At 44.6% G+C, this 17,040-nt stretch overlaps 2 protein-coding genes across 2 annotated transcripts in view; one reads left to right on the top strand and one right to left on the bottom strand.

The window, feature by feature from the left end:
• The window catches only part of LOC144132242 (uncharacterized), a 56,989-nt gene extending 47,953 nt beyond the window's left edge, over positions 1-9,036 (bottom strand). The window contains exons 1-4 of the mRNA XM_077664495.1: positions 8,895-9,036; positions 8,541-8,715; positions 6,788-6,904; positions 4,295-4,348 (exon numbers count right to left, since the gene is read on the bottom strand). Coding sequence (XP_077520621.1) covers positions 4,295-4,348; positions 6,788-6,904; positions 8,541-8,715; positions 8,895-8,965 — 417 coding nt within the window. The 5' untranslated portion in view covers positions 8,966-9,036. The remainder of the gene's footprint in view (positions 1-4,294; positions 4,349-6,787; positions 6,905-8,540; positions 8,716-8,894) is intronic.
• A 2,428-nt stretch (positions 9,037-11,464) lies between these two features.
• Positions 11,465-16,744, top strand: LOC144134556 (uncharacterized). Its single transcript, XM_077667459.1, has 5 exons — positions 11,465-11,646; positions 13,563-13,616; positions 13,919-13,972; positions 14,277-14,345; positions 16,526-16,744. Exons 1-5 carry the CDS (start codon positions 11,506-11,508, stop codon positions 16,622-16,624), a joined length of 417 nt encoding a protein of 138 aa, XP_077523585.1. The 5' UTR covers positions 11,465-11,505; the 3' UTR covers positions 16,625-16,744.
• Positions 16,745-17,040: the final 296 nt, after the last annotated feature.

The raw sequence follows: 17,040 nt of genomic DNA, 5'->3' as shown, positions 1-17,040 counted from the left end.
GATAAAACCTAAAAAACCTGTCTTTCGGTTTGTTTCAATCATTCGTCTTCCATTTGCAGACTCCTTAAAGGAATAGAGGTAATGGGTTGTGGTTTTGAATATGCCTTCGAAAGCTTCAATGTTCTTTTCATTTATAGGTTTCTTCCAACCTTTCTGATATGGGCTTCTAGAATTTAGAGCATCAAATGTCTCATTAATTTTCAACAAAAAATTCTCTGTTGCCTGTGTGCCAGAAAAACCTTCCAGGTCAAGTTCCCTGCACTCGGCTAGTGCTGTCGCAACCGAAGTGCTCATTACTTGGGCAGCAAGTCTAACTTTCATGGGCTGACGCTGCCACTCAATATGAGCTCTGCGCAACTTGTTAGCCAAATGTAGGCCTTCTTTCTGCTGCACAGCATGCAGCCACTCAATATGCTCCCATGACACTGTCCTTCCTTGGTGGTCAATAGAGTACCTCTTGTGTGCCAGTGCATTCCTCGCAAGTTTTAGCATATGGCAGGGATCCAAAAAAGCTGCCACTGGTTCCTGGGTAGCTGGGTGTCGAAAGGTTGTTTTTAGGTCTCCCACATGTTGGAAATCACACCCAAGCTCTTGCAACATAGCCAGATTTGCGGGCGCCCTGTCACAAGTGAGTGAAGCAACCATAGCTCCAGCATCATGTGCCTTATGAAGGCACTGGGTGACAAGGTTAGCCCTCTGTGTTCCAATTAGGCCATCAACTAGGAAGTACCCAACGGGCAACTTCCATTGCCCATTAATAGCCACAGCCATTATAACGAATGCAGCCTTTGCTTGTGGCAAAGAGTCGCTGTCAATGCCACTGCCAAAGTCAACAAACCCTTCAAAGTTGCGTTTGTTCCACTGGATGTTTTGCCGAATAGCCATTTCATCAACCATGAGGCTGCAAACTGTTCGGTGCCCCTTGCTTGCTGTTTCAGCACACTTCATTTTTAGTGCATTGAAAGCTTCTGTTGAAAGTCCTGCCTGGCCATCAACAGTCTCATACCATTTTCGCAGAGTTCTGGGATGTGGGAGGCACGTGTCAAAAACTTTCCTGACATACTGATAGGCTCGTGGGGAATAGAAATTTAAAGTTAAGGCAAAAGTTCTCAGTTCAGGGGAGTACTGCTTTGGAGTGCCAATTCCACCATGCTTTCCGACTTTTCTTTCAAGTATGTGCTTATTTACTTTACCCAGGCCATCTAAAACAGACACTTGCTCTGTCAGGAGGATATTCTCCGTAGTTAAAGCTGACAGAACAGATTTTAGTTCCGCATTTTTCTTTTGCAGTCTCCGCCTTGTTTGCTGCAGCCTTTGTATGCTTTTTCTTGACTTAGCATGCATTGCAGAAAACCATGCAGCCCTTGCTCTCAAGTAAGCTTTTTCGGGTGTGTCCTCCTATGAAGAGAGATAGAAAATTCAATGCATCATTAGAACAATGCACACCCAAGCCTTGCATACCACAGTTACAACAGTGTGCACATATAAAACACAAAGCACTATGAATGTTCCATTAAAAGAAGAATGAAGAAGCTCAGTTAATCTTCTCGTCCTACTTTAATATCAAAGTGTTTCACCTCTGATGGAAATGCTCAGCATGCCATCACTCACAACGCACAGAAAATTCACTTGATCATCTTTTTCTCGCACATTGTACCATAGCAACAGATCATTTGCCCTGTCACATATTTTACCAGCACCTCACCTCGCATCAAGTCGGTAATGCCTACAAGGGTAACCCTGTTTTTGTCCAGATGGAAAAATACAAAAATTCACCTGTAACCTTAATGATGAAAGAATGCAATGATTTTCCTTCCAGGATTGCCATGATAACAGAGTCTTTGTTATTTCAGTCAGGATCACTTTCTTATATGGATTCCTCACACTTTCAGTAACAAAATTGGATTTCTCGGATGACTAATTCGCACCTGCTGTTTATTTTTTCTTTGTGAATTTTCGTAAGAATATTTACTTGGCAATGATGTTTCTCGACTTGCACCTGAGTGCCATACCTACGCTGCTTTTTATTTGTTTTTGAAACAATTTTGTTCCGCTTTGAGTCCCCCCCCCCCATCTCCCCCTATGTAATGCCCCTAGTGGACCCTTAGGGTACTTGAATAGATCAATAAATGAAGCTGTGACTCACCGATTCTCCTCTAATAGATGGAGAGGTGTCCAAGAAGAAGATTCCATAATGTGCTCCTCAGCTTGATATGCAGGCCACTCACACACTTAAAAATTCATTGGTTTATTGATTCATCATTGCATACAATATACCATGCAGATCAGTTAGTATATATTAGTAAAAATTGCCGCGGCGAAATCAAGCTAAGTCCATTCACACAGTCTGGGTGCCTGCACATGCTGTGTTAAAGATTATGCTAATAATGCATGCTGTGGATGGGCCACTCATGCTATCAAATACGCTCTTGGCATATGCACAAGCATTTGACATTCATGGTGTTGAATTCTGCTTCAGAAATAGGCACATTTGACAGGTCCATTTACCATTGCTGGCCTCCTTCTTCGTGGCGTCCCAACAGAGGCTGGGGCGGTTGGCAAAGTCGGAAGTTCCTGCATAAGATAAACTGTTTAGTAATGCAGCCCACCTTAGAATGCCTGTTGCCCTGTTCTCCTCCGCCATGCATCAAGGCATAAGAAGGAAAGCAGGACATGAGGCTAATCACAAAATTACTCGGCATGCCCACTACTGGGCCACGCAATAGCTTCAGTGCATATGTACTCAATGCCTTTCGATGTCACTGCAAAAGAAAAACGCTCGCACATTGTTAAACTCATATCACCTAGCATGGTAAGGTAATGTTATATGTCTACACATTTTATTTTTATTATACACTCAAAGTGTTGCAGAAATAAAGCAGGGTTAATAGCACAACTGTGTAGAAGCGTGAATACATACAGCTTTAAAAATTATTGCATTAAATTTTGTGTCGTGCAATCTCCTTTTCTGAATGCCCACTGGAACTGACGTTAAAGAGGTTGGCATGTACCCATATAAGAAGTATTTCATGAAAACTTATACAAGGAACAACTGAAAAAGAAGAAAACATGACAGTACAAATTGTTCATGTAGCACGCATGCCAGTTTGCACCGAATACTTTCTACATAGCTGTCAATGACCTTGTCCAAAATCAGTAAAACCAGTTTGGAATAACGTGAGAAAATTTTGTAGAAAAGATATCACTGACCTGGTGGAGTATGTCTTGCATAGCCAAATTTCTCTTGATACTGACAGATTATTTTTAGTGGAACTCTGACGAGATGACTATATTGATTTGTGTAACGAACATAAGCAATGAAGGCACATGAAAGAATATTGTGGCAGTTACTAATGTGCTTATGTGGTTCCACAAAAAGGTACCATCCTATATGAAGGATCTTTGCAGAACCTACTGCACTCTGCTACTGTCTCCGGTAAGCACGGGGCCTGACAAACAACTGCAGGTTCTACTGCACTTTAAATTGCAGAATTGCAACGACATCCTACCTCATGCAGTGAATAAACCTGGATGGAAACCACACAGGACGATATGAAACTTACTGGTGTAAGTTGAAAGGCTTGAGATGGCCCTGGCTGAATGTCAAGCATTGTGGCCACATCCATTGATGCCTGTAAAAAAATTTTGTTCAGGAGAAATGTGTGTGTACCGAGACATAACAAGCGTTCAGTTTTAAGCACCTAGTGAAAAGTGGAGAAGCATCACACTACTAGACCGTTTTGAGTTATGTCTGAAGGAATAAAGATATGACTGGTGTGCTGAGGTGGCTTGGGTCAAAACTTCCTCTGAGCCTGCGCCTGGAAGCTTTCTTTTACATAAAAATTCACCCGTTTCGTGACTCGTGCTGCGAGATACACTCACCGACACTGTCAATCTTCTAGCAGTTGCTGTCACAAAATGGTATATCGTAACATACCTGTTGTGATGGGCCTGGTAAAGTTTCCTGGCTTTCAGTGACATCCATAGGTGCCTGTGAAAAAAAATTTTATTCTTGAGAAATATGCTTCTACCAAAGCATAAGATGTATTCAGTTCTAAGCAACTACTGAAAAATAGAAAAGCATCACACTGCTAGGCTGTGTTTTCAGTTCTGTCAAAAGGATTATAAAAAATGACTAATGTGTTGAGGCGATTCAGAGAAAACTTCCTCTGAGCCAGTGCCAGGATGCATTCTGTTACAGAAATCTGTTTTTGGTCGCTCGTGCTGCGACATAAACGCAGACACTGTTGTTCTTCGAACTGATGCAGTCACAAAATGGCATATTGTAAAATACCTGTTGTGATGGGCCTGCCAAAGTCTCCTGGCTTTCAGCGACATCCATAGGTGCCTGTAAAAAAAAAGTTATTCTGGAGGAATGTCATCATCGTCATCATCAGCCTGACTACGCCCACTGAAGGGTGAAGGCTTCTCCCATGTCTCCAATTAACCCTGTCCTTTGCCAGCTGCGGCCACCGCATTCCCGCAAACTCCTTAATCTCGCCCGCCCACCTAACTTCCTGCCACCCCCTGCTACGCTTGCCTTCTCTTGGAATCCACTCTGTTACCCTTAAGGACCAGCCGTTATCTTGCCTTTGCATTACGTGCCCTGCCCAAGCCCACTTCTTCCTCTTGATTTCAACTAGGATGTCATTAACCCACGTTTGTTCCCTCATCCACTCTGCCTATATACTTCTGGTTTCTTAACGTTACACCTGTCATTTTCCTATCCATAGCTCACTGTGTTGTCCTTAACTTAAGCTGAACCCTCTTTATTAGCCTCCACATTTCTGCCCCATAGATGAGTACCGGTAAGATACAGCTGTCGTAGACTTTTCTCTTGAGGGATAATGGTAAACTGCCATTCATGATCTGGGAGAACCTGCCATATGCGCTCCACCCATTCTTATTCTTCTAGTTATTTCCCTTTCATGATCTGTATTAGCGGTCACTACCTGCCCTAAGTAGGCATATTCTCTTACTACTTCCAGCACCTCGCTACCAATTGCGAACTGCTGTTTCTACTTTGGTTTTCTGCATATTATTTTTTAGCCCCACCATTCTGCTCTGCCTGTCTAACTCATTGATCATGCTTTGCAGTTCTTGTCCTGAGTGGCTTAGCAAGGCAATGTCATCAGCGAATCGCAAATTACTCAGGTATTCTCCATTAACTCTTATCCCCAAATGTTCCCATTTCAGGCCGCGGAATACCTCCTGTAAACAGGCAGTGAATAGCATTGGCGAGATCGTGTCTCCCTGCCTGACACCCTTCCTTATTGGAATTTTATTGCTGACTATATGGAGGACTATGGTAGGCGTGCAATCATTATAAATATCTTCCAATATTTTCACATAACACTCTTCCACACGCTGATTCTGCAGTGCCTGCATGACAGTTGAGGTTTCCACTGAGTTAAATGCTTTCTCGTAATCAATGAAGGCCATATTTAGGGGTCGGTTATAATCTGTGCATTCCTCTATCACTCACTGATAGCGTGAACATGATCTATTGTTGAGTATCTTTTACGAAAGCCTGCCTAATTATTTGGTTGATTAAAGCCTAATGTTGTCCTGACTATTAGCGATTACCTTAGCAAATACTTAGTAGGCAATGAACAGTAAGCTGATCGGTCTGTAATTCTTCAAGTCCTTGACGTCTCCTTTATAAAGATAATGTTAGCATTCTTCCAAGCTCCTGGTACTCTCGAGGTCACAAGGCATTGCATATATAGGATGGCTAGTTCTAATAGCACAATCTCCCCTCCCTCCTTCAACAAATCTGCTGTTACCTGATCCTCACCAGCTGCTTTCCCGCTTTTCATTCCTACTAAGGCTTCCGTTACTTCCTCTTCTCTTACTGCTACGGGATGTCCCATTGCTGTGCGCTGCGGCTTCTCTCATTAACGTTCTGATTGCATTGGCTACTGCATAGATTTGTGTCTCTTTCTCGTAATCAATGAAGGCCATATATAGGGCTCGGTTATAATCTGTGCATTCCTCTATCACTCACTGATAGCGTGAACATGATCTATTGTTGAGTATCTTTTACGAAAGAATGCCTAATTATTTGGTTGATTAAAGCCTAATGTTGTCCTGACTATTAGCGATTACCTTAGCAAATACTTAGTAGGCAATGAACAGTAAGCTGATCGGTCTGTAATTCTTCAAGTCCTTGACGTCTCCTTTATAAAGATAATGTTAGCATTCTTCCAAGCTCCTTGTACTCTCGAGGTCACAAGGCATTGCATATATAGGATGGCTAGTTCTACTAGCACAATCTCCCCTCCCTCCTTCCACAAATCTGCTGTTACCTGATCCTCACCAGCTGCTTTCCCGCTTTTCATTCCTACTAAGGCTTCCGTTACTTCCTCTTCTCTTACTGCTACGGGATGTCCCATTGCTGTGCGCTGCGGCTTCTCTCATTAACGTTCTGATTGCATTGGCTACTGCATAGATTTGTGTCTCTTTGGCTATTTGATATCTTATCCATATTGCTAATGATATTGCCCTCTTTGTCTGTTAACGCATACATCATGTACCAAGCATACAAGGTGTTCAGCTTTAAGCAGCTAGTGAAAGATGGAGGTGGAGCATCACACTTTAAGACTGTTTTGAGGGCTGTCTGAAGGTTAAAGAAATACGATGACTAGTGTGTCATGGGATTCGGATAAATCTTCTGGTGAGCCCGTGCCAGGAAGCAGTGTTTGTAGCTCCTACTCCAACATATACACAGCCACTGTGATGCTTTGAATAGCTGTAGTTGTCACAAAATAGCGCTGTTTGAAAATACCTGTTGCAGTGGAAACGCTGGAGATGTGTGACTTTGTGTTAGTGCTTGCTGGGCGCCATGCTGAGCAGTGGCAGCAGCAGCTGTGCCATCGCCTGGCTGCTGTGAAAGGGGTTCCTGCTGTAAATGAATAATGAGGTGCATCACATGCTCGCAGTGGAACGCCAGCATTAGCTAAAAAGATGCATGTAATTCAACAGACAGATGTACCAATCTGAGACTGTCAATATGGAACACAGCCAGTGGGCGAGAGTGCACCCATTTTTTAAGAAAGCATCAGCAGAGAAATGCATTGTTAGTACAGCAGGTCTACCATATTTTTGAGAAGGGAGAGTGGGGTGTCTCTCCTCAGGTTCACCCAGCTATACCCCATGAAGTGTGTATGGTATGCGTATGAGGAATTATATATGCAGAACTGCCGTATCTGTATAATAAGGGAGCTAATTATACTCATTGGCATCCACCCAAGCGCAGCTATGCGGCTAAAGGAAAGCTATAAATTGTTTCCACAGAAACTTCGCAAAAGAAAACGGGATTCCCCTAAACATTTGGCCAAGCTTTCTGCCTGTGTTTTGTCTTTTTTTCTTTGTCTCATGCTTCCCTTTTTCCATATGTGTATGACATTTACCGTATTTACTCGCGTAATTTGCGCCCGCACATAGATTGTGCACCCCCAAAAAGTTTCAAACTTTTAACCCGATAAAAAAAAAACCACTCGCACATTTTGCGCACTATGCTGAGCCAGACCACCAGCATGTACGCGGGTGCGAACTGTGCCGTTTACCCGGCTTGCTCGCGCTGGCGGTCGCTGTCCCGGACGAACAGTTGCGCGCGCGCCCAAATCCAAAACTCTACCGTACCGTTTGCTATACGGTTTACCGCTAGTCAGTCGGGCCACACGCAAGGGCCCCGTTTTATTGCCCGTTATCTCCTCCCACGGCTGACATCGCGATTGAATCTTTGCGCGTTTATTGCTTTGAGCTAAGCACGTGCCGTCATGTCATGCCACCCCGCGGGGAGCTATAGCGTGGGGAAGGGGGGGGGGGACGTGTCAACCTTGTTGCCATGGGGCGAGGGGTGCCAACCGTTTTTTTAGGACGTGTTCGGATAACTCGCTTGCGCGTAAATTGCGCACCCTCTTTTTGGAGCCCTAATTAAAGAAAAAACGTGCGCAAATCACGCGAGCAAATACGCACGGTGCTCTATGCCTTATGGAACTTCTTTGTGATTTCCTTTGTAAACGAACTATAGTTTTAAGGAATTACAGTGCTCTCTCAGTGACACTTCCCAGGTGCTATGGCCGAGATGACAACAAAAAATGCACCGCCTACTGCTAGGCGCAAACATTTGCACACTACAAGTAATAATTAAATATAAATGATGCCCCAAGGAAAACTGTGGTGTGCTCGATGCTCTCTTTTTTTATTTTCATCTAACGATGGAGTGCGTAAGCTAATAAATAAATAAATTATCATGTACAGTAAGCAGAATTTCACCAGAGCCATATATAAACCGCAGCCAGTTTAGGAGTATAATGACACAATTACTTTTTATCAGTGCGGCAGTACTGTAGCCCCGCTACTCGATCATAACGTCTAGCTAAAGCCATTTATTCACAAATCGTTCTATTTCTTGCACGAACACCTAAAACATCATATTGAACGCATGCTTATGCAGTCAAGTTATAATAAAGCACCTTCTCAATAAGAGCATTTCTTTCCAATCTCTTGAGAATGTATAGAAGGTGGTTCCTCACCTGAAGGGGGACGGCATCCGCACGTATACGAACTACGAGCGGCGACATCCGATCGAAGTGCTCGGGCAGAAAATGTTTTGAACATACGCAGGTCCATTTTGCTGGCTCCCAGTCTCTTTGGCCTGGTCTAACGGCCTCAGTCCACTGCCTCCTTCGCTCTGGATCTTTCGGAAACCTGTTTGGGAAACCTGTTTGAAAACAATACTATTCACTGCACTCGGACAAAGAGCCACAAATTAGGCCGGGGCGGTACGAATACCACGTTCACGCCGTGTCGTGCGTTATGTTCTGCGAGCTTGCATTTTACTCATTACGCAGTCAATTAAATACGAAAACGAAATGCAGTATACTTACGTGTGGAAAGTGACGCCCGGTTCTTGTCCTGGCGTGCGCGACCGACACCCAGGAACGCAGCAGCTGGGCATCGCAGCGTCTTTGTTGTCAATGGGAGCAGAAGTCTCACTTTCCGCCGTGTCTGACAGCTGCCGACAGCCTGGCGCGGCGCGGAATCGTCTGCTCGCGCCGCTCGCGTTGATCGTCGCGGCGCTCGCATGCCATTGGCTGAGAAAACGGCCAAGTGTCATGGCGGAGCCCTCGCTTCCGGCTTGAAAAAATGTGACGTAGCAGCCTCTCTATTTTTCCTTCTTTCCTCCATGCTGCTCCATTTAGACGCGCCCGCTGCTACGTCACATGGAGGAAAGAAGGAAAAGAGGAAAAGCTGCTACGTCACATTTTTTGAAGCCGGAAGCGAGGGCTGCGCCATGACACTTGGCCGTTTTCTCAGCCAATGGCATGCGAGCGCCGCGACGATCAACGCGAGCGGCGCGAGCAGACGATTCCGCGCCGCGCCAGGCTGTCGGCAGCTGTCAGACACGGCGGAAAGTGAGACTTCTGCTCCCATTGACAACAAAGACGCTGCGATGCCCAGCTGCTGCGTTCCTGGGTGTCGGTCGCACACGCCAGGACAAGAACCGGGCGTCACTTTCCACACGTAAGTATACTGCATTTCGTTTTCGTATTTAATTGACTGCGTAATGAGTAAAATGCAAGCTCGCAGAACATAACGCACGACACGGCGTGAACGTGGTATTCGTACCGCCCCGGCCTAATTTGTGGCTCTTTGTCCGAGTGCAGTGAATAGTATTGTTTTCAAACAGGTTTCCCAAACAGGTTTCCGAAAGATCCAGAGCGAAGGAGGCAGTGGACTGAGGCCGTTAGACCAGGCCAAAGAGACTGGGAGCCAGCAAAATGGACCTGCGTATGTTCAAAACATTTTCTGCCCGAGCACTTCGATCGGATGTCGCCGCTCGTAGTTCGTATACGTGCGGATGCCGTGCCCCTTCAGGTGAGGAACCACCTTCTATACATTCTCAAGAGATTGGAAAGAAATGCTCTTATTGAGAAGGTGCTTTATTATAACTTGACTGCATAAGCATGCGTTCAATATGATGTTTTAGGTGTTCGTGCAAGAAATAGAACGATTTGTGAATAAATGGCTTTAGCTAGACGTTATGATCGAGTAGCGCGGCTACAGTACTCCCGCACTGATAAAAAGTAATTGTGTCATTATACTCCTAAGCTGGCTGCGGTTTATATATGGCTCTGGTGAAATTCTGCTTACTGTACATGATAATTTATTTATTTATTAGCTTACGCACTCCATCGTTAGAAGAAAATAAAAAAAGAGAGCATCGAGCACACCACAGTTTTCCTTGGGGCATCATTTCTATTTAATTATTACTTGTAGTGTGCAAATGTTTGCGCCTAGCAGTAGGCGGTGCATTTTTTGTTGTCATCTCGGCCATAGCACCTGGGAAGTGTCACTGAGAGAGCACTGTAATTCCTTAAAACTATAGTTCGTTTACAAAGGAAATCACAAAGAAGTTCCATAAGGCATAGAGCACCGTACGTATTTGCTCGCGTGATTTGCGCACGTTTTTTCTTTAATTAGGGCTCCAAAAAGAGGGTGCGCAATTTACGCGCAAGCGAGTTATCCGAACACGTCCTAAAAAAAAGGTTGGCACCCCTCGCCTCATGGCAACAAGGTTGACACGTCCCCCGACCCCCCCCCCTTCCCCACGCTATAGCTCCCCGCGGGGTGGCATGTCATTACGGCACGTGCTTAGCTCAAATCAATAAACGCGCAAAGATTCAATCGCGAAGTCAGCCGTGGGAGGAGATAACGGGCAATAAAACGGGACCCTTGCCTGTGGCCCGACTGACTAGCGGCAAACCGTATAGCAAACGGTATGGTAGAGTTTTGGATTCGGGCGCGCGCGCAACTGTTCGTCCGGGACAGCGACCGCCAGCGCGAGCAAGCCGGGTAAACGGCACAGTTCGCACCCGCGTACATGCTGATGGTCTGGCTCAGCATAGTGCGCAATATTGTGCGAGTAGATTTTTTTTTATCGGGTTAAAAGTTTGAAACTTTTTGGGGTGCACAATCTATGTGCGGGCGCAAATTACGCGAGTAAATACGGTAAATGTCATACACATATAGAAAAAGGGAAGCATGAGACAAAGAAAAAAAGACAAAACACAGGCAGAAAGCTTGGCCAAATGTTTAGGGGAATCCCGTTTTCTTTTGCGAAGTTTCTGTGGAAACAATTTATAGCTTTCCTTCAGCCGCATAGCTGCGCTTGGGTGGATGCCAATGAGTATAATTAGCTCCCTTATTATACAGATACGGCAGTTCTGCATATATAATTCCTCATACACATACCATACACACTTCATGGGGTATAGCTGGGTGAGCCTGAGGAGAGACATCCCACTCTCCCTTCTCAAAAATATGGTATACCTGCGGTACTAACAATGCATATTTCTCTGCTGATGCTTTCTTAAGAAATGGGTGCACTCTCGCCCACTGGCTGTGTTCCATATTGACAGTCTCAGATTGGTACATCTGTCCGTTGAATTACATGCATCTTTTTAGCTAAGGCTGGCGTTCCACTGCGAGCATGTGATGCACCTCATTATTCATTTACAGCAGGAACCCCTTTCACAGCAGCCAGGCGATGGCACAGCTGTTGCTGCCACTGCTCAGCATGGCGCCCAGCAAGCACTAACACAAAGTCACACATCTCCAGCGTCTCCACTGCAACAGGTATTTTCAAACAGCGCTATTTTGTGACTACTACAGCTATTCAAAGCATCACAGTGGCTGTGTATATGTTGGAGTAGGAGCTACAAACACTGCTTCCTTGCACGGGCTCACCAGAAGATTTATCCGAATCTCATGACAGACTAGTCATCATATTTCTTAACCCTTCAGACAGCCCTCAAAACAGTCTTAAAGTGTGATGCTCCACCTCCATCTTTCACTAGCTGCTTAAAGCTGAACACCTTGTATGCTTGGTACATGATGTATGCGTTAACAGACAAAGAGGGCAATATCATTAGCAATATGGATAAGATATCAAATAGCCAAAGAGACACAAATCTATGCAATAGCCAATGCAATCAGAACGTTAATAAGAGAAGCCGAAGCGCACAGCAATGAGACATCCCGTAGCAGTAAGAGAAGAGGAAGTAACGGAAGCCTTAGTAGGAATGAAAAGCGGGAAAGCAGCTGGTGAGGATCAGGTAACAGCAGATTTGTTGAAGGAGGGAGGGGAGATTGTGCTAGTAGAACTAGCCATCCTATATATGCAATGCCTTGTGACCTCGAGAGTACCAGGAGCTTGGAAGAAGGCTAACATTATCTTTATAAAGGAGACGTCAAGGACTTGAAGAATTACAGACCGATCAGCTTACTGTTCATTGCCTACTAAGTATTTGCTAAGGTAATCGCTAATAGTCAGGACAACATTAGGCTTTAATCAACCAAATAATTAGGCAGGCTTTCGTAAAAGATACTCAACAATAGATCATGTTCGCGCTATCAGTGAGTGATAGAGGAATGCACAGATTATAACCGACCCCTAAATATGGCCTTCATTGATTACGAGAAAGCATTTAACTCAGTGGAAACCTCAACTGTCATGCAGGCACTGCAGAATCAGCGTGTGGAAGAGTGTTATGTGAAAATATTGGAAGATATTTATAATGATTGCACGCCTACCATAGTCCTCCATATAGTCAGCAATAAAATTCCAATAAGGAAGGGTGTCAGGCAGGGAGACACGATCTCGCCAATGCTATTCACTGCCTGTTTACAGGAGGTATTCCGCGGCCTGAAATGGGAACATTTGGGGATAAGAGTTAATGGAGAATACCTGAGTAATTTGCGATTCGCTGATGACATTGCCTTGCTAAGCCACTCAGGACAAGAACTGCAAAGCATGATCAATGAGTTAGACAGGCAGAGCAGAATGGTGGGGCTAAAAAATAATATGCAGAAAACCAAAGTAGAAACAGCAGTTCGCAATTGGTAGCGAGGTGCTGGAAGTAGTAAGAGAATATGCCTACTTAGGGCAGGTAGTGACCGCTAATACAGATCATGAAAGGGAAATAACTAGAAGAATAAGAATGGGTGGAGCGCATATGGCAGGTTCTCCCAGATCATGAATGGCAGTTTACCATTATCCCTCAAGAGAAACGTCTACGACAGCTGTATCTTACCGGTACTCATCTATGGGGCAGAAATGTGGAGGCTAATAAAGAGGGTTCAGCTTAAGTTAAGGACAACACAGTGAGCTATGGATAGGAAAATGACAGGTGTAACGTTAAGAAACCAGAAGTATATAGGCAGAGTGGATGAGGGAACAAACGTGGGTTAATGACATCCTAGTTGAAATCAAGAGGAAGAAGTGGGCTTGGGCAGGGCACGTAATGCAAAGGCAAGATAACGGCTGGTCCTTAAGGGTAACAGAGTGGATTCCAAGAGAAGGCAAGCGTAGCAGGGGGTGGCAGGAAGTTAGGTGGGCGGGTGAGATTAAGGAGTTTGCGGGAATGCGGTGGCCGCAGCTGGCAAAGGACAGGGTTAATTGGAGACATGGGAGAGGCGTTCACCCTTCAGTGGGCGTAGTCAGGCTGATGATGACGATGATGACATTCCTCCAGAATAAATTTTTTTTACAGGCACCTATGGATGTCGCTGAAAGCCAGGAGACGTTGGCAGGCCCATCACAACAGGTATTTTACAATATGTCATTTTGTGACTGCATCAGTTCGAAGAACAACAGTGTCTGCGTTTATGTCGCAGCACGAGCGACCAAAAAAAGATTTCTGTAACAGAATGCATCCTGGCACTTGCTCAGAGGAAGTTTTCTCTGAATCGCCTCAACACATTAGTCATTTTTTATAATCCTTTTGACAGAACTGAAAACACAGCCTAGCAGTGTGATGCTTTTCTATTTTTCAGTAGTTGCTTAGAACTGAATACATCTTATGCTTTGGTAGAAGCATATTTCTCAAGAATAATTTTTTTTTCACAGGCACCTATGGATGTCACTGAAAGCCAGGAAACTTTACCAGGCCCATCACAACAGGTATTTTACGATATACCATTTTGTGACAGCAACTGCTAGAAGATTGACAGTGTCGGTGAGTTTATCTCGCAGCACGAGTCACGAAACGGGCGAATTTTTATGTAAAAGAAAGCTTCCTGGTGCAGGCTCAGAGGAAGTTTTGACCAAGCCACCTCAGCACACCAGTCATATCTTTATTCCTTCAGATATAACTCAAAACGGTCTAGTAGTGTGATGCTTCTCCACTTTTCACTAGGTACTTAAAACTGAACGCTTGTTATGTCTCGGTACACACACATTTCTCGTGAACAAAATTTTTTTACAGGCATCTATGGATGTGGCCACAATGCTGGACATTCAGCCAGGGCCATCTCAAGCCTTTCAACTTACACCAGTAAGTTTCATATCGTCCTGTGTGGTTTCCATCCAGGTTTATTCACTGCATGAGGTAGGATGTCGTTGCAATTCTGCAATGTAAAGTGCAGTAGAACCTGCAGTTGTTTGTCAGGCCCCGTGCTTACCGGAGACAGTAGCAGAGTGCAGTAGGTTCTGCAAAGATCCTTCATATAGGATGGTACCTTTTTGTGGAACCACATAAGCACATTAGTAACTGCCACAATATTCTTTAATGTGCCTTCATTGCTTATGTTCGTTACACAAATCAATATAGTCATCTCGTCAGAGTTCCACTACAAATGATCTGTCAGTATCAAGAAAAATTTGGCTACGCAAGACATACTCCACCAGGTCAGTGATATCTTTTCTACAAAATTTTCTCACGTTATTCCAAACTGGTTTTACTGATTTTGGACAAGGTCATTGACAGCTATGTAGAAAGTATTCGGTGCAAACTGGCATGCGTGCTACATGAACAATTTGTACTGTCATGTTTTCTTCTTTTTCAGTTGTTCCTTGTATAATTTTTCATGAAATACTTCTTATATGGGTTAATAAGGTGGTTTGTTCAGCTAGTTGGTGCATGATCGAATAAATGGCAGCGGAAAGTAAACGAAGACATCGAAGAAACACACAGACGAGGACGATGCTGCACTGACAACTGAACGTTTATTGGAAAGGCCGCATATTTATACATAGAGACCAGCCAGTGCTTCGAATGATATCTTATCAATTCCTGCTTGCATCCCGGCACAGATATCTCACTTCTTTTTTCGATAGGCCAACCGATGGCGTGCTGACGCATTGCTCTCCGGATTCACGGATGGCCCAGTCTTGATGTTGTGCTTCTTTCCGATCTTTTTGAGATTGTGGGTCAGCCCATGAACGTAGGGAATAACGGAAAACTTCTTTCTTTGAGTCGATGCTTCAGGGGCACTTTCCTTTTCCCTGATATCCTTTGGCGTTGCTCTGCAGCATAGCAGAAGACCTCGTGCTGCCGAAGAAGCTTGGCAGGGAAAATGAAAGTGCCCCTGAAGCATCGACTCAAAGAAAGAAGTTTTCCGTTATTCCCTACGTTCATGGGCTGACCCACAATCTCAAAAAGATCGGGAAGAAGCACAACATCAAGATCATTCCCACGGCGCCAAACAAGGCGAAAAGCATGTGCGCGCGAGTGAATGGGCAGAAAAACAAATCCGATTGCCAAATCGGACACAGAACGAGGTATTCTCAATGCTTTCAGGGCATCGTTTATCGTATCCCTCTATTCTGCGGGAAGCATTACATAGGCCAAACCGGGAGATGCGTCAACGACAGAGCAAGAGAGCACGCAACAGCCATAGCAGGCAAGTCTGGCACCAACCTTGCGATACACTGCAGAGATTGCGAAACTTGCAAAAAACAAACAAGCCCTGCTGACCTTCACCACGTGCAGGTAGTGAAAAAGAGCAAAGACAAGCTGACAAGAGAAATCCTGGAAGCCTGGGCCATCCGTGAATCCGGAGAGCAATGCGTCAGCACGCCATCGGTTGGCCTATCGAAAAAAGAAGTGAGATATCTGTGCCGGGATGCAAGCAGGAATTGATAAGATATCATTCGAAGCACTGGCTGGTCTCTAAGTATAAATATGCGGCCTTTCCAATAAACGTTCAGTTGTCAGTGCAGCATCGTCCTCGTCTGTGTGTTTCTTCGATGTCTTCGTTTACTTTCCGCTGCCATTTATTCGTTCGTTCTTATATGGGTACATGCCAACCTCTTTAACGTCAGTTCCAGTGGGCATTCAGAAAAGAAGATTGCATGACACAAAATTTATTGCAATAATTTTTAAAGCTGTATGTATTCACGCTTCTACACAGTTGTGCTATTAACCCTGCTTTATTTCTGCAACACTTAGAGTGTATAATAAAAATAAAATGTGTAGACATATAACATTACCTTAACATGCTAGGTGATATGAGTTTAACAATGTGCGAGCGTTTTTCTTTTGCAGTGACATCGAAAGGCATTGAGTACATATGCACTGAAGCTGTTGCGTGGCCCAGTAGTGGGCATGCCGAGTAATTTTGTGATTAGCCTCATGTCCTGCTTTCCTTCTTATGCCTTGATGCATGGCGGAGGAGAACAGGGCAACAGGCATTCTAAGGTGGGCTGCATTACTAAACAGTTTATCTTATGCAGGAACTTCCGACTTTGCCAACCGCCCCAGCCTCTGTTGGGACGCCACGAAGAAGGAGGCCAGCAATGGTAAATGGACCTGTCAAATGTGCCTATTTCTGAAGCAGAATTCAACACCATGAATGTCAAATGCTTGTGCATATGCCAAGAGCGTATTTGATAGCGTGAGTGGCCCATCCACAGCATGCATTATTAGCATAATCTTTAACACAGCATGTGCAGGCACCCTGACTGTGTGGACTTAGCTTGATTTCGCCGTGGCAATTTTTACTAATATCTACTAACTGATCTGCATGGTATATTGTATGCAATGATGAATCAATAAACCAATGAATTTTTAAGTGTGTGAGTGGCCTGCATATCAAGCTGAGGAGCACATTATGGAATCTTCTTCTTGGACACCTCTCCATCTACCAGAGGAGAATCGGTGAGTCACAGCTTCATTTATTGATCTATTCAAGTACCCTAAGGGTCCACTAGGGGCATTACATAGGGGGAGATGGGGGGGGACTCAAAGC

This window comes from Amblyomma americanum, chromosome 5 (genome assembly GCF_052857255.1).
Source record: "Amblyomma americanum isolate KBUSLIRL-KWMA chromosome 5, ASM5285725v1, whole genome shotgun sequence".
In the NCBI taxonomy this organism is placed as follows: domain Eukaryota; kingdom Metazoa; phylum Arthropoda; class Arachnida; order Ixodida; family Ixodidae; genus Amblyomma; species Amblyomma americanum.
The sequence above is the reverse complement of the archived record's forward strand: the minus strand, read 5'-3'. Positions and strand labels throughout refer to the sequence as shown.

Coding starts and splice junctions, on each gene's coding strand:
- LOC144134556 (XM_077667459.1), top strand. CDS start 11,506: ATGCACCTCATTATTCATTTACAGCAGGAACCCCTTTCACAGCAGCCA. Junction 11,647..13,562: donor CAGCGTCTCCACTGCAACAG/GTATTTTCAAAC, acceptor TTTTTTTTACAG/GCACCTATGGATGTCGCTGA. Junction 13,973..14,276: donor TACCAGGCCCATCACAACAG/GTATTTTACGAT, acceptor ATTTTTTTACAG/GCATCTATGGATGTGGCCAC.